Source organism: Arachis hypogaea, chromosome 11 (genome assembly GCF_003086295.3).
Source record: "Arachis hypogaea cultivar Tifrunner chromosome 11, arahy.Tifrunner.gnm2.J5K5, whole genome shotgun sequence".
In the NCBI taxonomy this organism is placed as follows: Eukaryota; Viridiplantae; Streptophyta; class Magnoliopsida; order Fabales; family Fabaceae; genus Arachis; species Arachis hypogaea.
In genome coordinates, this window is record NC_092046.1 from 145,897,099 (window position 1) to 145,922,151 (window position 25,053).

The 25,053-nt window shown below is 34.9% G+C and overlaps 4 protein-coding genes across 8 annotated transcripts; 2 read left to right on the forward strand and 2 right to left on the reverse strand.

Moving 5' to 3' along the window:
* Window positions 1-1,589: 1,589 nt before the first annotated feature.
* On the reverse strand, window positions 1,590-3,024 carry LOC112723344 (uncharacterized). Its single transcript, XM_025774674.2, has 3 exons — window positions 2,686-3,024; window positions 2,203-2,255; window positions 1,590-2,108 (listed from the first exon to the last, which is right to left on the reverse strand). The coding sequence occupies exons 1-3, from the start codon at window positions 2,824-2,826 to the stop codon at window positions 1,766-1,768; spliced, it is 537 nt and encodes a 178-aa protein (XP_025630459.1). The 5' UTR covers window positions 2,827-3,024; the 3' UTR covers window positions 1,590-1,765.
* Window positions 3,014-4,463, forward strand: LOC112723343 (triphosphate tunnel metalloenzyme 3). 2 transcript variants are annotated; one of them, XM_025774672.3, is made up of 2 exons: window positions 3,014-3,967; window positions 4,162-4,463. In XM_025774672.3, coding segments are annotated over exons 1-2 (606 nt in total). In that variant the 5' UTR covers window positions 3,014-3,362; the 3' UTR covers window positions 4,163-4,463. The 2 variants fall into 2 exon arrangements, with proteins under 2 accessions (XP_025630457.1, XP_025630458.1); XM_025774673.3 differs by lacking the exon at window positions 4,162-4,463 and having other exon boundaries at window positions 3,363-3,968.
* A 909-nt stretch (window positions 4,464-5,372) lies between these two features.
* On the reverse strand, window positions 5,373-7,528 carry LOC112723345 (uncharacterized). Its single transcript, XM_025774675.2, has 3 exons — window positions 7,150-7,528; window positions 6,048-6,097; window positions 5,373-5,964 (listed from the first exon to the last, which is right to left on the reverse strand). The coding sequence occupies exons 1-3, from the start codon at window positions 7,276-7,278 to the stop codon at window positions 5,610-5,612; spliced, it is 534 nt and encodes a 177-aa protein (XP_025630460.1). The 5' UTR covers window positions 7,279-7,528; the 3' UTR covers window positions 5,373-5,609.
* A 4,661-nt stretch (window positions 7,529-12,189) lies between these two features.
* LOC112723346 (protein S-acyltransferase 24) lies at window positions 12,190-18,099 on the forward strand. Of its 4 annotated transcripts, none has more exons than XM_072207742.1 (14): window positions 12,251-12,883; window positions 13,029-13,128; window positions 13,203-13,343; window positions 14,111-14,223; window positions 14,825-14,904; window positions 15,002-15,165; window positions 15,434-15,572; window positions 15,673-15,772; window positions 16,032-16,089; window positions 16,297-16,374; window positions 16,497-16,595; window positions 17,094-17,172; window positions 17,268-17,416; window positions 17,539-18,099. In XM_072207742.1, the coding sequence occupies exons 3-14, from the start codon at window positions 13,329-13,331 to the stop codon at window positions 17,992-17,994; spliced, it is 1,530 nt and encodes a 509-aa protein (XP_072063843.1). In that variant the 5' UTR covers window positions 12,251-12,883; window positions 13,029-13,128; window positions 13,203-13,328; the 3' UTR covers window positions 17,995-18,099. The 4 variants fall into 4 exon arrangements, with proteins under 4 accessions (XP_025630461.1, XP_025630463.1, XP_072063843.1 ...); XM_072207741.1 differs by having other exon boundaries at window positions 12,302-12,869; XM_025774676.3 differs by lacking the exon at window positions 13,029-13,128 and having other exon boundaries at window positions 12,190-12,869.
* The last annotated feature ends 6,954 nt before the right edge of the window (window positions 18,100-25,053 follow it).

Here is a 25,053-nt window from a genome sequence, read left to right on the forward strand (position 1 = left end):
CCTTTTGACCAAACTAGGATACCTTGGGGAAACCGAGGAGTTAGCAACTTTAAATTTTCTTATAACTTGGCCTTTTATTTTTTGTATCAAAATCTTGACTTAGAAGGAAAAACTTGTGACTTGTGAGTTCAAAACAAATGTCATTGCCCTCATTGGTAATATAGGTTCATCATTTTCTAGAATTCAATGTTGAATGTAGTATCATTTATGCAACCGCAGTGGCTTAAATTTGTATTTATTAACTTACAAACGAACCAATGTACCAAAGAATAAAATAGGAGTTTACAAGTTAATGTAGAAGCTAAAGTATACCATAAGAAAAAGGGAATGAATCATATAGTCATATTCAACCTTCCTATAACATATGTTGATGCTTGTTAGTTGTTATCTAAAGTTTTTATATCATAATCCAAATGTAACAAAAGAACAAACAGAGATTGGTTGTAGTTATAAACTCAATTATTGATGGATGTATAGCATCCATAATTTGGTTAAACTGTTAAACATATTATGATAAATTGAAGCTTAATTGGATTTGGAGGACAATGTGGGCTTTGATATATATTTTTGATTTGTCTCTCAATAGGTCCAACAAAAATGGTCACTAATCAACAAAAAAATAATAATAAAAACTCATAGTTAAAAAAGAGAAACATTACAAGGAGGCAGCTTGAGAGTAAAAAACTAAAAATTTATAGTTATTACCTTACATGTTGTTATGCACTTTTATGATCCGAATTATTAGGATCTTGTCCATTAACATGAAGGCAAAATGCTGCAATAACATTTACTATCCTTGCCTGACACATGCATGTTCTTTATGCTTGTTCAAATTACTAAGACAGAGAGCAGAGAGACTCTAAAGTCTAAACATTTTCAAGGATTTAACGGCGTTCCAAACTATGATGAGTAGTCTTTTTATTTTTATTTTTTGGTGAATTTGTTGCATTACAATGTGGTGACAGAAGGAAACCATCGAAGGCCGGTTAATATGCTGGCAATTCAGTGGATTGTTCGCTTTTTTAATATGCATATTACAGTGGAATCTGGAATGTGCTTTTCATTGTAACATGTGAGTCCCAACTCTATAGTTCTTTAATGGCAAAACAACCAGTAATGAACTACACACATGCACATGCTTATACCAATGAGATTGAAAATGATGGAATGAAATTATTCAATTCTGATGTTATCATCTGCTGTCAATTTGACTATGAAAAAGTCCAATCAAAATGAAGAGATATACCATCATGAAATATGCAAAACTCCAAATTCTTCATTTTAGGATAAACCCTTAATCTTTTTTTTAGCTAAAGACAACCGGCTATTAGAATTTGATGATGACAATTTCACTTATCACTGTTCAGAAAATAGTAAAAGATTAGTCTTTTCATATAAAATCTGTGAATTAAAACATTGATAAATTCCCTTAGTTTAATGGCAAGTGATAAATTTGTTTAGAAAGAAAACAAATTTTAAGACGAGCCATTGAGAAGCAGAAAACTTTAACGATAAAGATGACTCTGATTACCTTCAAACTTGGATAAACAGGTACATTAAAGACGATGACAGGACGCAAGAAGCAGCAATAATACTAAAAACAATGACATATATTAATCATGATGTTTATAAAACACGATCTTAGACATGGGAATGATGGAGTGACATGGGCAGGGTGGTAAATCTCTAAGAACTAAGCTTGACTAGAAACTAGAAATCGGTTACAATGGCAGAAAGGAAAGATACAAGGCAACAGTACAATGTCTCACTTCCTCTTCTTTGAAGGTGGCTGCGGGGTCTCCTCATCATCTTCATCGTCCTCGTCCTCTTCATCTTCCCCGTCTTCTCCATCATCTTCGCCATCATCGTCATCCTCGTCATCCTCATCATTGTCATCACTACCCCCTGCACCATTGGCCTCATGATCATCATCAGGATCTCCATCTTCCTCACCTTCTTCGCCAGAGAAGTCCTCGTCGTCTGCATCATCATCATCATCGTTTCCGTCCTCGCCGTCTTCATCATCCTCATCGTCCTCTGTTTCACTGGTGTCCTTGTTTTCTTCAGAAGCATGGTTTGCCCTGTACAACAACTGATCTAGAGGAAACCTAACCAAGAATTTATCAAGTAAAATCAGGATAATTTGATCTTTGAACTCAAAACAACTAGAACACCAAGTAATAAAGTTAACTTCATTGTTACCTTCCATCCATTGGTGACACAGGATTATTGACATCTTTGAGAAGAGATCCAGACTGGGAGGCCAAAAAGGAAAAAAGAAACTTTACTCAATTCAATAATGAACAATAATTTGTTAACAAACCCCATAACATACACAAATCATGTAGAAACATATGCAGGCACAATTATACTCTAAGCTTATATAATTGCAGTTTGATGATATATGCATATCACCAAGCAAAGCTGCAATGTTGAAAGTTGAAACTCAAGAAAGAGTTTGCAGAGAATAAACCATTATAGCCACATAAACAGAGAAGCACAGGTTTCAATCCCAGACAAAAGAGGAAAAATATCCTCTTGAAGCTAAGGTATGCAATGGTACCAACACTGATGAATAAAAACAGCATAACAGATCCAGCAAGAACAAAAACACACCATTAATAGCTCAAAACACACAGCAAGTAAGAATCACACTAACAAAAACAACAATTGCTAAGGGAATACCGCAATGAGAAGGTAAGCGAGAGATTTGGCAGCAGCAGCAACAGCAAGGAGAGAGTCGACCACCATGGCCTCCACAAAAGACGGCACCGAAAAGGTCTTCTCGTCATTGAAGGCGAGACTCCGAACCACAGCCACCTCCATTCTACTCTACAACTACACTGGCTTGGGGAGTGGTCAAGAAATTTGAGTTTGGGTGTGAAACGTAAACCCTAGACCCTCCCGTTAGGGTTTTGCAATTCAAATTGATACCGTCACAGCGAATGGCATGCTTCCACGTAATCCAAATGGTGGATTTTTTTAAGAAATCGGGTCAGACCCGAACCGAAAGTGGCGGATGATGGATCGTAGGGTTAAGCGGATTCCAAATTCGTGCAAATGCGACATTCTCTCTCTGATTCTCAATCTGAGTCTCACTCTCTCAACAAAAATGCTGAGAAGAAAGCCAACTAATATCGAAGTCAAAATCGAAGACAAGGAAGAACTCGAGGAAGCTCGCCGCCGCATCGCCACTGCCACATCCACCACCGCCACCACAACTGGCGCCACCGCTACCGCCGCTCTCCTTCGTCAGTTCGATCGCGCCCAAGATCCCTCTTCCAAATCGCACCGCATCGGGCTTTCTCCTTAAATTCCCCTCCTCCCTCACCATTCGCTCTCTCTCACAGCTCCATTCTCCAATGGAAGTCGAAGTGAAGCTTCGCCTCCCCAACGCTGACTCGCACCGAAGAGTCACCGCCTTGCTCGCACCCTTCCATGCCGCAACTCACCGCCAGCGCAATCTCTTCTTCGACGGCGCCGATTCGGAGCTCTCGTCAAAGCGTGCAGTGCTCCGCCTCCGGTTCTACAACGACAACGAGCGTTGCGTCGTTTCGCTCAAGGCGAAGGCTGTTTTGGTCGATGGCGTGAGCCGTGTGGAGGAAGACGAGGAAGATCTTAACCCTAGGGTTGGTCTTGATTGTGTCGCGGAGCCTGGGAAGCTTGGGGCGGTGGAATCTAGGGTTTTGGAAAGGGTGAGGAATGAGTTTGGGGTGAAGGGGGAGAAAGGATTCGTGGGTTTGGGGGGTTTCCGAAACATTAGAAGCGTTTATGAGTGGAAAGGTTTGAAATTGGAGGTGGATGAGACATGCTTTGATTTTGGGACTCTTTACGAGATTGAATGCGAGAGTGCTGATCCTGATGAGGCTAAGCGGGTTCTGGAGGAGTTCTTGAAGGAGAATGGGATTGATTACTCCTACTCCTTGATGTCCAAATTTGCAATTTTTCGTTCTGGGAAACTGCCATAGTGAGTGAAGTTTCTATCTTTTTAATTGAATGCATTAGAACATTTGTTGGTTTGAATGTCGTGGTGGAATGTGGTATGCTTTAGACAATTCCCCAATTCAATTGTGGTTGGAATAACTGCCATTTTCCCCTAAAGAATCTTCAATTTTGTTGCTTAGATTTCTGACATTGTTATGATAATGTTCTGTTTTGTAGGTTACTGATGATTGAATGACGATCTAGATTGGTGACTGCACTCGCTTTGTCCTCAAGAGGACTATTTATATTTTCGATTTTTTACTGTTTATTTGGCTGATGAATAAGCGCCATTTGCATTTGTCATTCTAATAAGAAAACTATTTGTAATTATCTAATTAAAGTCTGCGAGGACAGCTTGCTGAGTGGATTTTGGATAACACTATTCAAGTATTCATGCCTTAGATCATTGCTATTCTTGCCTTGGTCAAACTGAGTATGTATCAAATTAACGTTGCTTCGTGTAACGAATTGCCAGTCTAGTGCTGCAAGTGTTTTAAGTACCGGTGACTAAATACTCTATAGTCTATCCGACTTGGGCGACAAGCTAATTTGACATGAGATTATTAGATTAAGCTATGCAACGCACAAGAAGACGTGGCCATGCTTCCGCAGTATTTATTGTGGATAATTCTGTGATGAATAAGTTTTTGCATGAAGAGAACGAAGAACTACATATAAATTGGTAAAGACTCGCGTGTAGGCATAGTTATTTTAATGTGAATTGATATTTAAGAATGTTAAATGATTTGACAAGTTTGATGAATTTAATTATGATACACTGTTGTTGGTGTAAAGTAATTTTATATGTGTATTCAATTATGTAACGCCACATCTAAATTTGCATTAAAATTAAATTCCAAGTTTGATTGAATTATTGTTATTATTATTATGTCACATTTCCTCTAGTGTCACGCCTCCTCAGCACATGAGGAAATTTTTCATTTAGCTCAATAGCATTTCCAAGAGTGTTACTAAAAAATCTTAAAATTAAAACAAAACAAACAAACAAGAAAAAAAGCTTCAACTTTTCATTTTGATGTAGATTTAGACCGTGTTTGATTAGTGAGTATGTCCATCTAATACATAAACACGGTGACACAGTGATACATGACTCCACACAATAGATGTGTATTGTGTCTCTTCAGGAAGTTGAGACACAGATTTTGTTGGACATAAATTTTTTATTTATTTTTACCTTTAATATTTTGTGAATTCCCTAAATCTATCCTCCTTCCCTCAACCGTTCCCTTCTCCTTCACTCTCACCAACATGCTGTCTTTTGCTTTTCTCCCATGACAACAAAGTTAAAATTAAAGTTTTTGATAATTTTAGGCTGAAAATTCTTGTTTTCCAAACATTTTCGTGGTCTCTATGCTAAAATCACGCCCTGAAAACAAAGCCCATGCCTATAATTATTTTTCTTAAAAGAAATTACTACAGTTTAACTATGACACATACTAAATAGCAATAATCACATTACCAAAAACTAACACCAGTAACAATAATAGCATATTTATACTATAGATCCACTTGAAAGGAAACCTTCTGTCCTAAGGACTAAGACTCACTAGGGCATTACAAAGGAGTGAACGAGAACACTGTACCCGTTACCCATTACTATACTTTCACTTCCTTTTCTTAGTAGGAGGCTGTGGAACCTCGTCATCTTCCTCTTCTTCCTCATCCTCCTCTTCATCCTCTTCCTCATCACCATCTTCCCCATCGTCGTCATCATCATCCTCATTACCATCATCATCGTCTTCCTCGCCCTCACTTCCTCCTGCACCATTAGCCTCCGGATCATCCTCAGGATCAGCTTCTTCATCACCTTCTTCGCCTGAGTAGTCCTCGTCTCCTCCCTCGTCATCCTGTTCATTTGCATCATCATCATCATCTTCCTCTTCCTCGTCATCATCCGAATCACCATCCTTACTTTTAAGATAAGTATCCTTTCCCTTACAGAGTTCATCAATAGGTAATCTAAAAAACAACAAACACAAGTCAGCGGTGTAAAACTTACCATTTCATAAATCAGATCAGAAGGAGTGTAAATTTATTCTCACCTTTGATCCATTGTCACTGAATTATTGATGTCAGCCACCAGAGATCCAGTCTGGATTTCAAACAAAAATAAAGACATAAGAATGTGAAAGATTGTGCTACTATATTGATGGTCCTAGTTTACTTAGCTTATGACATACACAAAAATCATAGCATGGGATCAAATTATATGATATGGAATTATGATTGCAATACAACAAATTGCACTTAGCTTCTAAAGCAAGCATCAATGAAACAAACTAAGCTCCACAATACTGTTTCCAACAGGAATACAGACCTTATTATTTAAAAACGATCAGAGCAGTGAAGAGGGAAAGAATCAAAGAAATTATAAATTTCGTATCTAAGATCAGAATATACAACACAATTTAAAAAAGAAACTTCAAAACCAAGCATGCAACATATGCCGACACAATCTGCAAGAGAACCCACATTAGCACACTATCCTAGGCTTCCCTTGAATCACCGGTTAAAACTTCAAAGATCAAGGCTTGTGAATTTGCACAGCACTTCAGTGAAAAAGTAAATGATGTCTGAAAACACTCTTGACTGGCAAAAATAATGACATAATATAGAAAAAATGAAGAACAAACCACTATTCTTTAGAACTCAACTAGAGACAAATTTTGCACTATAACCAAACAAGGCAACATCCCTGGTGACAAATAAAGTACACTCCAAACAAGAACAATGACAGAGAAGAGTTTCACTGCAATCTTCTAAGTACCAACCTAGAACCAAGTTGAATCCTTTACGCACTGTCACACACACACAAAAGAAATGTTGTTCACCATAAAATTTAACATTATGAGCTGCCTATTAGCTTTTGACCCAAAAGACTTGCCGGCAACGCTTTAGGAAATCAAAAACCCTAAATTCTGCTGAATAACAATGATTAAACGAACAAAAGTTAGAATTGAAAACCAATCCTGTACAAAATTATATAGCCTGAAACAATATGAGCATATAGAGCACAAGAATTAAAATTAAAAAAAAAAATTTAGGAACACCAATTACCTAAACTATTAACGATAATTGAAGAACACTTTAGAACTAACAATATTCTCAAAAACAAAAATTGAAAGAGGGTTTTTGTGAAGATACCAAAATGAGAAGACAAAGGAGAGATTTTGCCGCTGCAAGAACAGTATGCAGCGCCATGGCTTGAACGGCAGAGGGTAGCAGAAGAGTTATGTGGACCGAGCTGGGATAAGAAGGTGATAGGTCCTCCATTGCACAAAAGCAGTGATTGAAACCCTAAAAATGAGAACCGGGAAAGAGAGAAACAATTCCAATGAGAGCAGCAGAAGAAGAGAATAAGAGAACAAGAGAAACAAGGGACTAAAGAGAGTAGAAGCCTGAAAAGAAGGAAGAGGTTCGGTCGGTTATGGTGAACCCCCTTGGATTTGGTTCCATTAGTTTTTTTTTTTTTTTCTTAATTTTTTTTAAGATAATAAATTGTGTTTGTTTCACATTAAAAATCAAGTAAAAATTTGCAGATTTTTTATAATATATAAAATTGTGATGTAGTATATACAAAATAAATATAAATATATCTGCATTCAGAATATAAAAAAATTTCAATAAATTGATCTCAAATATATTCGAGATATCATTTGTTTGGTAAATTAATTGTATTTCGAATACTTTATATTTAAAATGTGTGTTAAACCATCAAAAAAAAATTAATGGTCAAATTAGTCTATAAAAAATAAGTTATTTTTTAAATTTCTCTTTAAAAAATTTTACCAATTAAATTAGTCTTTTAAAAATTACAAATTAATCATTTTTGTACTTTCATTATTTAATTAATAGTTTCTGTCAATGATTGATGATATAAAACATTAACTTATAATATACATGACACCTAACATATCTAATTAAATACTAAATAAATATGTTTATGAAAATCTATCAATTTATTATATTTTTTTCAATTATATAAACCCTAGTCCTAATATAACCTAACGATACTAAATTGATAAATTTTCATAAATATATTTGTTCAACATCTAATTAGATATACTAGATATTACGTATGATGTGAGTTAATGTTCTATATCATCAATCATTCACAAAAACTGTTAATTGAGTGACTGAAGAACAAAATAATTAATTTATAATCTTTGCATAACCAATTTGATTGATAAAATATTTCAAGGACAAATTTTAAAAATCAGTCATCTTTTAGGAACTAATTTGATTATTAACCCCATAAAAAAATTAATTATTTTTTAATAAATAGTTTAATTATTTTATTTACCAAAATATATAATTTGTAGGTAATTTACCATTTTATATATAATTGCTTTCATAATATACATTTTTAATACATAATAATGACTATGGAGGAGAAGGGGAGATAGATGATGTAAACGACCAGCTGTGTCGCATGTCAGCGGTTGAATTTAGCAGGTAGGCCTCTGAGGTTGTAATGGTAAAGGTGCCACATAAGACTGTGGTGAAAGATTCCGTGGATACAGTAGAAGTAGTGGATACAATTATGGTTGTAGTGGATATTGATAGTACTATAGATACCCAGGCGACTACTGTGAGTACTATGGATCCATCATTCAACCATAGTCCACTGAAGGTGGAATAGCATACTGTGTCCAGGCTGTGATGATTCCCAATAATGGTAGCCACTGCAGGAGGAGACACATACGTTGGTACCTACAGCTAAGTGACCCCAAGTGGTAGGGGAAGTGAAGGAGGTGGTGGTGATGGTGCCGCTGATGAGGTGTCGGTTACAACATTACGATACTGGAGATATATCAGTCTGCCAATCTTTGAACTATAGCACTATCTGTGCGAGTAATGTCTCAAATGTGATATAGCTCTCCACCTCCCTCTCCTCCTCAACGACATATGGCGTGCCAGGAATAACATACTGGACAAATTGTTAACCTGGCGGCGGTAAGTCGCCAAAGATGTCATAGAACAAGTCATCCCTGAACTCTTCATACTTATGGAACTCCGCCTCTTCTCCCGACTCCACGTCCACCCACTATCTTTACTCTCTGGTCATACGACTTTGTCTGACTATCCTTCGCACTTTAGCACCTTATCTGCTAGCCTCTCTGTGACCTGCACCCCTCGACTATCTCCCGTATGCTCCCGCCTCACCTCCCTCTACCTGGCCTGACCTCTTCGCCTTGGAGCGGGTGCATCCGCTGTGAGCTATATGTGATCATGAGGTTGTATCGCTGTTAATTGAAGATCATTAGGGAGCGGCACAATTGTAGGGTCGGCAAGCACGCTGTCCTATGATAAGAATCAAAACCTGCACTCACACATTCACCAATCTAACTACTCATGGCTGAGTCTCGTGTTTGCCTTAGGATCTGCTCTGACCATCACTTCCTCCCTAACTCGACCTCTCCACCAGTCATACTAAGTCTGCACACATTATCGCCCTTGCCAGTGTTCTTCAAGAACTTATCAACATTAATAGGAGCATCTGACACTGGCTGGACCGAGCCCACCTTTCTTTTCACTGTCTATTTGATGGACGTGCACAAAATTAAAGCACAGGATAGGAACCTAACCCCTCTTCACTCTACCTATGGTATATCCAGCTCACGATCAGAAGACAGGCATTCAGCTATGTTTGGAGTAGTCCGATCAACTACAATACTAAAGGATCTATACGTCCAAACAAGGATCGTTGATCCCCAAGATAATCTTCTGCATGTTTGAAAGTCTATAAGGAGGGAAAGTCACTAGATATGGACCTAATTGTTGGACTTGTCCGTCATCAAGTACCTGCTAATCATCATCATGATATAGCATCGGGTGTACTGTCGCAACGTGTCACGATTAGCATTAGTAGGAATCTGCTGCATCCTTTGTCTCAGCCACATCATCTTAATCGAAAAACTCTCCTTCTTGCCCTCCAGCTACTGCAGTGGCATGGCTCTCAATAGCTCTGCCACCCAATTCCATGTCAATCTTTGATGGTGCATCTAGAAATCTCGTTGAGAATCACCAACTAGACCTTCATCCGTATGCAACCCAAGATAATATGTCACATCCTAGAGGTGATGGTATACTCACCCTACAGTAGGTGGAACTTGTGGAAACAAAAATTCCTTAGCCTCGCTGCATACTCAAATCCTGCCTCCCTGATGTTCGACAACATAATATATAGAGAAGGCATGATGTGGGAACATCCGCCTAGAATGAAGCACCATCGACTGCAAACATATGAAATAACTAATAACTAATAAAAACCAATACTAACACCACTAATGAACTAACTGTGATTTTTTGGAATAAATAATATAAATATGAAATAAAATATTATAAAAAAAACCCTAACTAACAAGTTTAGTTTCTTTAAAAAATTAAAAAATACAAAAAATACTACAAAATGTCCTACTAACCATTTCGATATTTTCAAAATAATCAACATAAATTAAATAATTGTGTCTACCGGTATTTTATTATGCAACAAAAAGTTTAACTAATTCAAAGTAATTAGAATAAAATTATTAAGTAAGATATTATCATAGTCATATTTTTTAAAATCATTCTTATCTAACCTAAACTAACAAAATCAGCTTAATAATAACATGAATATATAAACTAAACAACAATTAATATTATCTAACCTAAACTAACAAAATCAGTCTAATAATAGTAATATTGAAATAATCGACTAATTCGGTTACCAACCTCTCAGTCGAGCATTGCAGCAATATATGTAGTCACATTTAACCGGTTGATATCCAGGGCATGTGTTTACATCATCACCAACGAATTAATACCCACCAAGAAGAGCATACTAAACAAAAATTATTTAAAGAAAATGAAGTGGAGAGATTTTGTAAAATATGAAAAATGAACTTGTCTTTAATATAGATGAGTTTTTTATGAATGTATCTCGTTCCTAAATATACACGAAATACGTTCATATGGATGAGTTTATAGACTAAGAGTCCGTTTGGAAAGTAGTAGAAGCTACTTTTTTTGACTTTTGGATTATGAAAAGTCGGAATCTGCATGTTTGGCACAATTTTAGAAAAAGCTTTTAACTTCCCGAAAAGTTAATTGACAGCTTTTTTTAAGAAGTAAAAATATATGACTTCTCTACTTTTCGATAAGTCATTTTACCACTTCCTTAAAAAAAATTAATTTCGAAACAAAAAAAATTACTTTTCTTATTGACTCTGTGAAAAATACTGACCCTTCACCACCATTTTCATGCAAGGTCTGCTAGAAGCACTGGCCTTCCACCATCATTCCACCATCATTCTCACTCAATGTTCCAAACCTCACCATTTTCACGTAATGATTCATGTGATAGAAGTATTGCTCCTCCACCACCATTTTCATTTTCAGACAATATTGCATCTGAACAACCTACTGCATATATTCATTCTAAGTTTTTTTTTTTATCATTTTATCACTCTATTTTTTATTATTAAATTTGTATTTAACTGTGGTATGAAATTTCAGTTTTAATTTTATTTTTTTCACATGTGATTTTATAACTTGCTATTATTTTCATAGTTAATTATAGCAAGTTCTTGACTTCAATAAAGGAGAAGGGAGTTTTAATAGGAGTAAAAAAAAAAATAAAAAACAGCAACAAAATATACATTGACACACATTTTATATTTATTTTTTATTTTCACCTACCATATCATACACAATATTAGTGATTAGATTATGTAAAATTAACATTTAATATTGGAAAGTATTTGTTATCATCATTATTTTAATATTCATTTTTTTCTGTAAAAAAAATTAATTTTTGAGTTATTTTTCTAAATACTACAACTTTAAAATAAGTACTTTTATAACTAAAAATCCAAACACAAAATAACTTATTTATAAACTGAAATTAATAAAAGTCCTTATACTTTAAGTTTTTTTTCCAAAAGAACTTATTTAAATTATTTACCCAAACTGGACCTAAATACACTACTAATCATCTAATCCTTCTTTACTTATTTCGTCTATGCTAGGATAAGATACCTTTATAAAAAACTCGTTCATGATGAGGATGGAATAGGTAATAAAATGTATAATCGTAAATCAATTCATGCGTGTATATAAGTGTAAATTTAATATTTATCTAAAAAATAAAATGATAAACTATATATTCAATAAATAGTTGAACTTAAAATATAAATTTATTTTTTGTTATGACGATATTTTGAAAGCAAAATACGGAATATAAAATTTTCCCCAACAATGCAAAGAAAAATGAAAAGAATATAAAAATAGGAAGTGGCACCACCGAGTTGTCGAAATTATATCTTCGGTATTCTATCCCTTTCTGAGTGTCTTCGCGTGTGTTGGCCTCTTTTGATTCCATTGCTCATCAGAGGGCTCCGGTCAACACCGTCGGCCAAGACCCGAACCCTCTCTCTCACTTTCTCTCTCTTCATTTCTCTCTAATATTCCCAGAAAAACCCTAAAATTTAATAATAAGAAATTTCCTCATTTTCTTCCCTAAATTCTGCAATTCCAAAGTCAACCATCCCAATCCAATTTCAAATTATCGATCTCCACGCCCCTCTTCTCTTTCACTCAACTCTTCGAGCCGCGGAGCTATGTCGTCCGAGATCGAGGTCGTCGAGGAGGTCCAATCCACCAATCATAATCAATCGCCGCCCTCAGCTTCCAGCGACGTCCCGGAAGAGAGTCTCCGCAACGACGTGTACGCCGCCGCGGCGTACGGGGATCTAGAGAAGCTGCAGAGGCTGGTGGAGCGTGAGGGATGCAGCGTGTCGGAGCCTGATGGGCTGGGCTACTATGCACTCCAGTGGGCGGCTCTCAACAACCACACTGCGGCAGCTCAGTACATCATTGAGGTTCTTTTTCATTGGTTTGTTGTTGATTTTTTATTTTTTATTTTTGCGTTTTTCTAAGCTCTAGCTCGAGCTCTTGAAGCTCTTTTTTCCCCGATTCGCTGCTGTGTCCTGCATTCCCTGAAAGCGTTGATTGTGTCAGTGTTTACCCTTGCATTGTAGGAGCTTATGCTTTTTTGTTGTTGGAGCTGTATAAGAGAAATCGATGATGATGATGGTTCTAGTTTTAGAATTTGTATGGTAGCTTGGCTCAGCTAGACAGGTAGTTGATCATGCGTGGTTGATGGAAATGGAAATTGAGTATGACTAATCATTTGTTGTTGTTTTGATTGGCAGCATGGGGGAGATGTGAATGCCACGGATCATACTGGCCAGACAGCATTACATTGGAGTGCAGTTCGAGGTGCTATTCAGGTTGCGGAGCTTTTACTCCAAGAGGGTGCCCGACTGAACGCTGCTGATATGAAGGGATATCAGGTTAGATTGATTTGGTTGTTTCTTTTTTCAGGAATATGGATATCACTGGGGTAAGGATCAAAATCATGAATTTAGAAATGTGAGCTTTTAGAGTGACATGCCATGTGCCTCCAGCCTCCTGTTGTTGCCTGCTAGTCCTTTTGGCCAACTCTATTGGAGGTTCATAAATATTGGATGTTCACACCCATGAAAATGTTGTCATCATTGCATATCTTGATTAAATTTGTTAATGAAAGTTAACATTCACTCCAGTCCAGATCATGAATGTTTGGAATCCATATTATGCAAGGAGACATTGCTTTTGCTAATTCGAATTGAAGACTGATATAAAATCAGTCTATTTCTGCTATCATATCCATAGTTAGCGCTCCCCAACCAATTCATTTTAACATGCCATAGCTTTGGCAGATTGCTTAGCCTTGTTCATCTTTGGCATAAGTGCGCTCGATTAGTGAGCTATTATGTACTCTTTCCCTAGAAACCAACCATATTTATAGCTATCCAAATTTGTCCTGCTATTGTCAATTTCAATATGGAATAAAAGTAAAAAATGAAGCCCTTCTATATTTGTCTGTAATTATGAATTGAATCAAGAGAAATCTAAAAGAAACAGATTATTTGTTCTAGCTGTCAATGTTTGTTATCTGTCCCTTGCAATTGTTCATCTGTATCTGTGGGTACTTGGACTAAGTTGGTAGTTATGAATTCTTCTTTTGCTTGAAGGCTCTGTGTAGGTATAATTGTTGACTTTATTTATTATGATGCAGACAACTCATGTTGCTTCTCAATACGGTCAGACAGCTTTCATTTACCACATTGTTTCAAAATGGAATGCTGACCCCGATGTTCTTGATAATGATGGAAGAAGCCCCTTGCATTGGTAATCAAGAATTTGCATTCAGACTTCTTTTTCTATTTGATTCACTGCTCTGCAGTCAAGCATGGCCCTTCATTGGAGCTGATAGCTTGATACACGTACAAGTGACAAGTTCATTTTTAGTATGAGTCTCTCTGATATGTATTTGCTTGGTTACGACATCGTGTTATCCTCCCCAATCAAACTTTTGCTGTAGTTGGTTTGGTTATCGAAAACAGAAATTGACCCTAGAAGTTCATTGGAAGAATATAAGTGGAATCATAATGTGGGAAGTAGATCCAAAATTTGTCCAAGCTGAGAATGAAAATTTTGAAATGGTTTTAAAATCATATGGTCCAGTCCTAATCTTCCTTTGACAATATTAAGTTTCCATTTTCCAATTACATTCGATTATTCTAATATGGAGATGCTTGGAATATATGCCGTGTAAGTTCTCTTGGTACACTACAGTCTTCATTTACTTTGTGTGCCATTCTTTTTGGTTTCATGTGTCCATTTTCTATTTAGAAAGATGTTTGAAAAGGTCATACTTCATTGAATAAAATGTGTAATTCTTCACTATGAAATGCTTGAATTGTTTCTTCTCTACTGGTTGGAATTTCAGGGCTGCTTACAAAGGTTTTGCTGATTGTATACGTCTTCTATTATTTCTTGATGCACATAGAGGACGACAAGACAAAGAGGGTATGCTAGATAGCTCTAACCTCAACTTTGTTAGCGATGATTTGATCTCAAATTTTCAAAGCATTATAGCCTTTCCTATTTCTGTTTGTTTATTCAGGTTGCACTCCTCTTCATTGGGCTGCTATTAGGGGTAACTTGGAGGCTTGTACTGTCTTGGTACAGGCTGGCAAGAAGGAAGACCTGATTGTGACTGATAATACAGGCCTTACACCAGCACAACTAGCTTCTGATAAGAATCACAGACAAGTTGCTTTTTTCCTTGTACGTGTTTTATAACCAAAATATTGTCAGTTGTTTAGAACAATGTCATCTGCTCTCCCTCCTTTCAAAATATATTTGCATCCAAACTAGAATCACATTTCTATGGGTTGTTAATTCCAAATATATGCCTTGCAAATTTTGCCAACTTATCTTGATGAATAATTCCAAATCTGCTTAGCATTTTTGTTATATTTGGTTCATGTATTGACCAGTTGCAAATACAAAGCCTTTTTTGTTTTATTTTAAATTTGATGAATCTGTTATGTAGGGAAATGCCCGGAGGCTGCTTGACAAACGCTGTGATGGGAACAGTCGTCTTGGGAAGATTTCCAAATTAGGACTTGCTCCCATACTTTGGTGTATAATTTTTCTGCTCTTGGTCACATATATTCATTCCGTCATATTGGGTATCTATCTTGACTTCTACACATGAAATAAGCTGTGTGCATGTGAACAGTTACATGTCTATTTGATGGTTTCCTTACTACGTTTCTGTCCCGTCTGCAGCAACAAATCTGCCAAAGCTGACAGCTGCAACTGGCCTTCTTGCATGGCTTGGAGTTTTACTTGCAACTGTTGGATTGGCTATGTTTTACAGGTGTAGCAGGTAAGTGATATGGACTTTAGAGTTTAGACTTTATAGCTTCTCATGATTCATGAATACGCTATAGGCTACTATATGTAAAAGAAACATAGCTTCAATGTGGCATGTGAACTGACACATAAATAGATGCATATTATGAGTTGCTGTTCTATCCATATTTGGATGGTTCTTGTTTTCAAATACCTGAGATATTACTTGAGATAGTTGTCATTTGTTTTGTTATCTTATTTTGTTAATCTTTCTATTTTTAACCTTTTTACAGCAAGGATCCAGGTTTCATCAGATTAAATAAGAGTGACACACAGAATATGAAAGATGATGTGAGTTTTGTTCTGTTCTTTGTGATCCTTGTCTATACTTTGATTCTCGCCCACACCCTCTCATCCCCAAGATTGTATAAACTCCATTTCTACCTTGGATGATTTCTTTTTTGTAATATCTCGTGAGCCCATCAATTCTCCTCGATATGTTCAATACATATAAGTGTATATGGCATTAACATCGAAAGGTTTAATGATGTATTGCAGGAGCCTCTATTGAAGATTGAGATAAATAATCCTGCTTTGCTAGCTGGAAATTGGTCCCAGCTCTGTGCAACATGCAAGGTGAACAATGCTTTCTTTTGTTCACCTGACTTATTGTTGGGATGCATTCTTTACTTAGCTCAATTTGTGTACCCTTGCTTTAAATGATTTTGTACACAATTTCATAGTACTTTTTTCCTTAGATTGTCAGGCCTCTTCGTGCAAAACACTGTTCTACTTGCGACCGTTGTGTGGAACAATTTGACCACCATTGTCCTTGGGTTTCCAACTGCATTGGGAAGGTACTTCTGGTTGATCAATGTACATGACTGTCATTTAAATGGTAGTCGAGTAAAGTAAGCTTTTTCATTTTGTCAGTGAATTCAATTGAACAGAAGGGTGTAGGTAGAAAAATAAGCCTCAGATATTTTTTTCCTGTTTCCTTCTGGGTATTTATATGGTGCAGACAATTTAAATAGGTCTATGTTGATTTTGTGGTATGTTAGTGACTATCAAGTTTTTAATTTGTGTTATACCATTCTTATGATTGATTGTTCTATTTTGTTGTTAAGATATGCCATATACATTTGTAGAATAAGTTAGGATAGACCTTCATTACTTTCCCACTTTGTTAATAGAGTGAGCCATTTTTATTCTTTTAACATAATTATGCTTTCCTTGATTAAGTATGCAACTTGCTTTGTCCAACTCATTGAATTGAAACCCCACCCCCCTCTCTTTTTTCCCCTCTTGTCTCTTTTAGATGTATTGACTTCATTTTGTTTCATTTATGTTTACAGAAGAACAAATGGGATTTCTTTGTCTTTCTTGTTCTTGAAGTTTCAGCAATGATAATAACCGGTGGAGTTACTCTTTCAAGTATGTTTGTTGTTGAGACATAATGAGTTAAATGTTACCAATGCTCTTTTTTCTGAAATACAGACTGATGATGGAAACTAATTTTCTACATACAGGGGTGTTAACCGATCCAATGGCTCCTTCCTCATTTGGAACATGGCTTCAGTATGTTGGCAAGGAACACGTTGGTGCAATATCATTTATAATTGCTGATTTTTTCCTCTTTTTTAGCGTGTTTGCTTTGACTTTTGTTCAGGCTAGTCAGGTATGATTGCCTTGGAAGCATCATTTTGTTTTCAATTCCTTTCATCTATGTATTTGGATCTGATGCAGATGTTTTCTCTCATCTGACCTAAAGTATGCCTTTCCTTTTTTCCTGTAACCCAGATTTCGCGCAATACTACAACAAATGAAATGGCAAACGCAATGCGGTATAGCTACCTCAGAGGTCCAAATGGTAGATTCAGAAACCCATATGATCATGGTTGCAAGAAGAACTGTTCTGATTTCTTGATCAATGGGTACAATGAAGATATAAGTATTGATGAATTAGGCGATTCAGAGGAGGGTATTGGAATGACGAACATCGGTAGGGGCTCGAACTTCGCAAACGGGGACTCCCATTCTCGTTCTCATTCTCATTCTGAACGCACAAATGGGCATCATGTTATTAATGTGAATTCCAGTAGTTCCAATCACAGCCACCGTCATGGACATGTTAATGGCCATGTTCATTCTGCACATTGTAGTCACAATAACCATGGCAAAGCCAGAAATGAAAGCATCCCATTGGGCTTAGGTCTTGGCCTTGGACGGAACAGCATAGTTGCACCCTCTTCATGATATTAACACGTCCGCTTGTACCCAATTGTAATGATGTATATCATAGGCACACATCCATGTTAGTTTTTACGTTAATATTCAATTTTTTATGGCTCTTTTCTACCATCACCAGAGTGCAATTCTCTGTTTTCCCTCTTCTCTTCTCTTGCCCATCATTTTAATTTTTCTTATATTCCATTTTGTAAGTAATTCAATTTGCGTTTATAGCCGATAACGAACTTGTTTCGCCTTGAAACCGAAGTTAAAAGATGCTAGTAGCTCACCCGAAAAATAAATAAATAAATAAAAAGATGCTACTACTACGTATGACTGATAAGTGATAACCTAGCTAATGTTACTCGTTCGTTAACGCGGTTGTTTTATGAATGGTATACTGATGTTTGTTCATACAAAGATAATAGTTAAGAATTAGGGGTGCATATGGGTCGGGTGAAGCCGGGTTTGATGTGACTCAGACTCGACCCGAAATATACACCGGGTCTATTTATTAGACCCGAATCCGACCCTAGACCCAATGAAATCAATACACTTTTGGGCCATAATTATACCGGGTGAAAATCGGGCCGTTAACATTACGTTACGTTGATACCTTCTTGTAAGCTAGCATGTAAAAATATCCAAATTTCCAAGACTCCAACCATTATTTAACATGGTAAAATTCACTTAGAAAAATATAACAAGAACCAACCCTTCTTCAAAATTAAAGCATAACCACAATCAATACTAAAACATAACCACAATTAATACTAATAGTCTAATAATACCAAATATTTAAATCAATACAAATAACACAATATTATGCATTGGTCTAAAGTCTTATGCATTCTAAACATAAAACATTAACTTATAGTCTTATAATGACTAATAACACAAAATATTAAGGTTTACAATACTTAAGTTTCACATATGAATAATCATGATCCATCACTAATAACACAAAATATTAATTGTGTATGATGATCGGGCCACCGGGCGACTTCGGGTGACCCGAACTATGGCCCGGACCCAACCCAAAATAATGACCGGGTCTATTTTTGAGACCCTTACTCAACCCTAAACCCGATGAAATTACACAAAGTTAGCCCCTAAAGTATTTGGAATTGAGTCGGGCCTTCGGACCAGGCCGGATCATGTGCACCCCTATTAAGAATTATCAAATAATTTAATTTATTTAATAAAATTATTATCTAACAATTTCAATTATGATTTTTATGTCAGTATTCTCCTTAAATTATTAATGTTTTTTATTCAAATCTTACTAAACGAGTAAAAGATGATGTACGTAATAGATGCTCCTTTTCGTCCTCTTTTGCATTTTTTTTGTTTTTCACTGTATTCTCCAACTCGACAGGCCAAAAACTAATTCGTCGCGATACTGAGTTCAATTTAAGGGTTTGTCGCTAGTCAATAGGTTACTGCATGCATAAGGCGGGATTCGAACCCCCGACACTTGTTTAAGCAGACTAGTGAGTTAATCACTAGAAAAAAAAATTCTAAAACGGCCATTGACAATTACCTTGAAAGACAATGAAACTCTTAACAAAAAAATCCTTTTCGGCTCCTGATCTTTATTTTTATGGGACTGATTAACCCCTGTGTCAAAAAAATCAATGTTTTTTTTTAGCACAGGAACTAATCAGTCCTATAAAAATAAAGATCAGAAATCGAAAAAAATATTTTTTTTGTTGTTAAGGACTTCATTATCCCTTCAAAATAATTGTTAGAGGTCGAGTTAGGTATTCACTCGTTATTTTTTATTTGTGGTTACTAATTTACTAGTGGACGTGAGAAAAGGTATCTATTCATAGTATGGCCCAAATAATTAAAGTCATGGTTCAAAAGAGCCAATCCATTCTCAATGGATCCAGTGAAAACTGTCCAGATCAAAGAAATCAGTCCTAGGATTATAAGGGTAACTTGTCATCCTACTATTAGGTAGCGTTTGTTAGAAAGACAGAGATATAAAGATTGAAACTGAGAGATAGAGATTAAGAGATAGAGATTGAAATAAATTTCAGTATTTTGTTTGGTACAAAGTGGGAGACAGAAATTGAAATAAGAATGAAACTCTAATTTAATTTGTACAAAGGATAAAATTGGAATTAATTAATTGAAATGGGGATATTTTAAGTATAAAATATTATTAAAGTTTCAGTTTTTATCTCCAAAAATTTTAGTTCCTGTATCCCTACTTTTTGGAGGTACTGAAATACTAAAATTTTAGGGACAGAGACAGAAATTTTAGTATCAATCTCTGAACCAACAAACATAATACTGAGTCTCAGTTTCTCAATCTCTGTCTCAGTACCTCAAAATAAACGCTACCTAGTTATCCACAACTCCTTAACTACTTCAACAATAGTTTCTTGTGAGAATATAACTATATAAGGGAAGAAACCACCTTCTATCTATAAAAAAAGTGATGACTAAATCATCATCCACTTTTATAAATATCTTATCTTAGGAATTTTTCAATTTTATTATACTAAAAACATATTTAAATTCTTGCTAACTATTTTTGCTAAATATTGGAGTTCTTTGTAGGTATTTTCACCGACTATTTTGTAGGGCCGTAAAAATGGGATAAATTTATTGGGCCAGCCTGTTTACTCATTTAAATGGACGGGTTTTGTCTCCAAAATTAAGCTCGTTTAAATTTCGGACTAAACGGGCTGAGCTCGATTAACCCGCAAAAAATGACGGGTTAAACGGGCTAGCCCGCGGGCTAAACGGGTGGCCCGTTTATTTTTTTGTTTTACATTTTTAAAAAAAAAAGTAATACTTTTAGTCAATATTTTTTCGATCCGACCCATCAACTAAAAAAATAAAAGAATAAACAGACTAACCCGTTTAATTCACGGGCTAACCATAAATAGTTCGAGTTGAAAAATTATAGTCCATGAATAAAACAGACTTAAACGATCCAGCCTATTTAACCCACAAATTTAATGGACCAAATCTAAATGGATTGGACTAGCCCATTTCACAACCTACTATTTTGGAGCTGATTTGAAGCTAACCTTTACCTCAGAACAGTATCCATTTGTTAGAGTCAAATCTATTATTTTAACGTTTGACTGATTCTTTTGAGATATAATGAGTAGTTACTTATTTATAGGGGTATGGACCATTTTCGATTAAAAATAATTGTCTAATTTAAAAAGAAAATTGTTTTTTCTTTCCATTGGAAAATTAATACATTAATACATTCTTTTCTAATTATATTTCTATTATTAATTATTCAAGAGAAAAAGTGACAAAGTAGCAGAAAAAATCAATTACATGTACCAAGGATATTTTTATAATTATATTAACTAATACAGATATTTTTAATATTTGGGACCTACACTTACATAAACTCAAAACGTCTGAGTGTTCGATAAAGAGAGTGTTTGTTTTGTTGTGTGATTGTGTCTTTTTCCCTCAAATTATTGCCGCTGTTTTGCTTTTGCTGGATGCTATTAGCAGTTGGCACGTCCCTATAGGATTTATATTTGATATATTATATGAATTAATATATGGTGAAAATTCAAGTATAGTCGACTTCACGTGAAATTGATAGTTGAGAGTCGTTAGATGAAAAATTAGTTAAATCAGTCAAATAATCTAACGGCTCTTAATTATCCACTTTATGTGAAGTCGACTACACCTGAATTTTCACCTTAATATTTACATCTAACTAAGTATTTGTATGTAATTATTTAGTCATATTTATTCTTTGTTATCAATTTACAGACGACAAAAAATAAATAAATATTAGGGGCGAATTAGTTTGGGAAATATGTATCCTTTTATATTTTAGTAATGTCTGTTTTTTTTTTTTCGTTTGGATGCAAATTATAAAAAGGTATGGAACAGAGAATAAAATAATTGTGTGTTATTTGGTATTTAAAATAATTGACACTTATATACAAGTAATATTATGGACAGCTCATCAAATCTTTGTGAAGATTTCTAAATTCTAACAGATTCTAAAATAACAGAATGTAAAACAATGCGAATGCAAAAAAGTGAGGGTGGCTCATGGCTTTTAGAAGACTGTTGAAAAGAAAAAATACATGAATAAATGATAGTGATGAAGATCAATCTGCTGAACCTATTTGGGCTTGTGTAGGTTTGTGATGGGTTATTTGCATACTATGGTCCAATAAATTGTTTCAAGCTAAATGATGCATTGACATGTGTTTTATTTATAGTAGCTATACCTTTATTTTGATAGCAATATTTATTAATAGATAGATATAATAAATAAAATTTATTTAATAAACTTGTATGAAGTATTTACTAAAAAACGACTAATTATATATCAGGAAGACAAAATGTTTATTTATATATGTTCATATCTGATCCAAAAAGATAAGTCAAATCTAAAAGTAGATAAAAGTTAAAAGGACATTTATCACATAAATATCTTTGGAAGGTGATAAAAATCTTAAAGAGGTCGGATAAAATACTATAGGGTGATAATTTTTTTTTTGCAGGTATATTACACATACAAATTTTTTTAGTTTACAAATTTTATAAGTTGGCACAAGCTCAACAAAATATACATGCATTACACTCTCATATTCAAGAGTAAATATACGTTACTGTCAACCACTTCCTGTTTTCAAAGTGCGCTACTCACCATTATGAACGACTCTTCTTCTTCTTCGATGAAAAACAAATTTGTTTCTCTTCCTCCTCCTCTTCTTCCTTCTTCTTCTCCTCATTCTTTGTGTTTCTCTTCTTTTGTCTTCGCGTGTTTCATCTTCATCTTCGTGTTTCTCCTCATTCTTCTTTTGATTTTGTAATATTATGTATTTTTTTTTCTTTGTTTGATTTTTTCTTCCAAAAAAGAATTATGAGAATATGAAATAAGAAGATAAAGAAGAAGAAGCAGCAGAAGAGAAGATAAGAAGGAGGAAGAGGAAGAGTTTTGAATTATACAGAACTCATCAGAATAAAAATACACCCAAATATCTTCGTTTTACACCCAAATAACTTCGTATTACACCCAAATATCTCGTTTTTACACTCAAATTTGCTGCAGATATAGAAATGAGTTATGTTATGTTTACACTAAAATCAGCCACCAAAATCAGCAAGGGCTACAAAATACACCCAAAATACACCATAACAATTCAACTAAAAGAATAAGACAATTCACCCTCAGTCAGATAAAAAGTCATAAACTGTAAATACACCCAAATTTTTATAAAAATATACCCAAATATTCCTGATCTACACCCGAACGTCCGATATAAAATGGACAAGATTATATTAATTCTAATCAGAATTAGTACATTAGATTCAATTCAAACAAGGAAGAATTAACAGCAAATTTCACAGGCAAGGTTTACGCACTGATTCATCTGATAATCTGAAGTTGAATTATCCATTATCTTCAAAAACAGTTTCAGAGCTTGATGTCAAAAAACAATGGAAATCGAAAATTACGAAAAGAGAGAAAAACACGTAAATGAAGAAGGAGAAAGAGAAGGCAAGAAATTCAAAAAAGGAAACGGAATCCTTTCAAAAATTAAAAATCTGTTAGAGGCGCGTGAAATATATGTGCATAACAAGCGCGTTTGAGCGTAATATCAATTAGAGGACTTGTAAGACTTGTATAGCAAAATCACTTGTAAATAGAGATTAATCCTTTTTTTTGGAGGAGTTATAACTAATCCCAAATATCCCTCATCCACTTTTAGAAGAGAGATCTTAACAACCCTTAAGTAAAGGGACGGTTATCCACCATCAAAAGTGGAACAACTCCAACGGTAGTTATTGACTCATCACCTATAAATACATTGACACCATCATGTATACTTAAGTCTCAATACTCTATAAATCTACTGACTACTAAGACCCTTGCTGATTTAAACATCACCCTTGCTGATTTAGACATCGGAGTGGCTAAGTCAGAAATCACCTCATGTACGATCCCGTTTCAGGTAACCTTCGAAACAAATAATGTGCTATCACTTCTATGATATTAAATTTTATATTTTCTTATCAAAATTGGTTTTAGTTAAAAGAATGCTTCAAATGTTTACAAATTACAACAATACGATATATTTATTAATTATTTTATTTATTTCTCCTACAATTGTGATAAAGAGAAAGGGCAGAAAAGAGGAAATTATGTGAGTAACAAATGATATACAACTCAGAAAAAATGATCCACAAGTTATAAAAGATTTGGTGGTGCAACAAGCGACCTAATGATGTTTGATTATTTTTCAACTTAAAAAATGTCTTCCACCCATTGATTTGCTGAAGAGAATATAAAAAACGACATGATTACATTCAAGAAAAACAAGGAATCTAACCATTCACGAATATAACAAATATTTTTTTAAGAGTAAACATAACTCATTCACCATCCAAAGAAAGAAAAGCAATAAAGCATAACGAGGGGTTTGAAATTTCTAAGTGTTGAAGTCATTGTTGCACTTAGCAGTGTAGATTACGCAGTCAGCTAAATTCAAAGTCGGGCGTGGATTTGGAATCATTCATTTGATTAGGACTTGGTTTAAATAATTTAATTAGCATGACTTTAAAATTTTTCAGCAATAACGCACTTCAATCTTTATTCATCTTCATATACATTATTTCATCTTCAATTTTAAAAGTAAATCATCTAATAGTGTATCAATGTCACCAAAAAAAAAAAATACTAAGAAGCAAATTACTAATCAAAGTTAATGATATTTATATCAAACTTCTATTCTTAATTGCTTAGCATAAAAAAATTTACATTTAAAAAAAAACCATATTATATATAAAACTCTTTAAACTTAATATATCAAAATTACATTTATATATTATTTTATTTTAAATAAATTAAAAAATAGGTCACATTTTAAATGAAACAAAAAAAATTTACATAAATGTTCAATTAAGGGTGGCAACGGGGCGGGTAGGAGCGGATTTATACTCTACCCGACTCCGCCTCGCTGTACTACAACTTGCATAGAATCGTCCCGCTTCTATCCGCGGGTAGTAAAACGTTGAATCCTAATCCCTCCCTGCGGGTACCCGCCCCACTCCTGCCCGTTCCTATAATTATTAAAA

Excerpts from the sequence above, each read along its gene's own strand:
- LOC112723346 (XM_025774676.3), top strand. The coding sequence starts at position 12,609 with ATGTCGTCCGAGATCGAGGTCGTCGAGGAGGTCCAATCCACCAATCAT. Across the intron at positions 13,344-14,110 it reads CTGATATGAAGGGATATCAG|ACAACTCATGTTGCTTCTCA; the intron begins GTTAGATTGATT and ends ATTATGATGCAG. Across the intron at positions 15,773-16,031 it reads ATGTTTTACAGGTGTAGCAG|CAAGGATCCAGGTTTCATCA; the intron begins GTAAGTGATATG and ends ACCTTTTTACAG.
- LOC112723343 (XM_025774672.3), top strand. The coding sequence starts at position 3,363 with ATGGAAGTCGAAGTGAAGCTTCGCCTCCCCAACGCTGACTCGCACCGA.
- LOC112723344 (XM_025774674.2), bottom strand. The coding sequence starts at position 2,826 with ATGGAGGTGGCTGTGGTTCGGAGTCTCGCCTTCAATGACGAGAAGACC. Across the intron at positions 2,256-2,685 it reads TCGCTTACCTTCTCATTGCG|TCTGGATCTCTTCTCAAAGA; the intron begins GTATTCCCTTAG and ends TTGGCCTCCCAG. Across the intron at positions 2,109-2,202 it reads GTGTCACCAATGGATGGAAG|GTTTCCTCTAGATCAGTTGT; the intron begins GTAACAATGAAG and ends ATTCTTGGTTAG.
- LOC112723345 (XM_025774675.2), bottom strand. The coding sequence starts at position 7,278 with ATGGAGGACCTATCACCTTCTTATCCCAGCTCGGTCCACATAACTCTT. Across the intron at positions 6,098-7,149 it reads TCCTTTGTCTTCTCATTTTG|ACTGGATCTCTGGTGGCTGA; the intron begins GTATCTTCACAA and ends TTTGAAATCCAG. Across the intron at positions 5,965-6,047 it reads TCAGTGACAATGGATCAAAG|ATTACCTATTGATGAACTCT; the intron begins GTGAGAATAAAT and ends GTTGTTTTTTAG.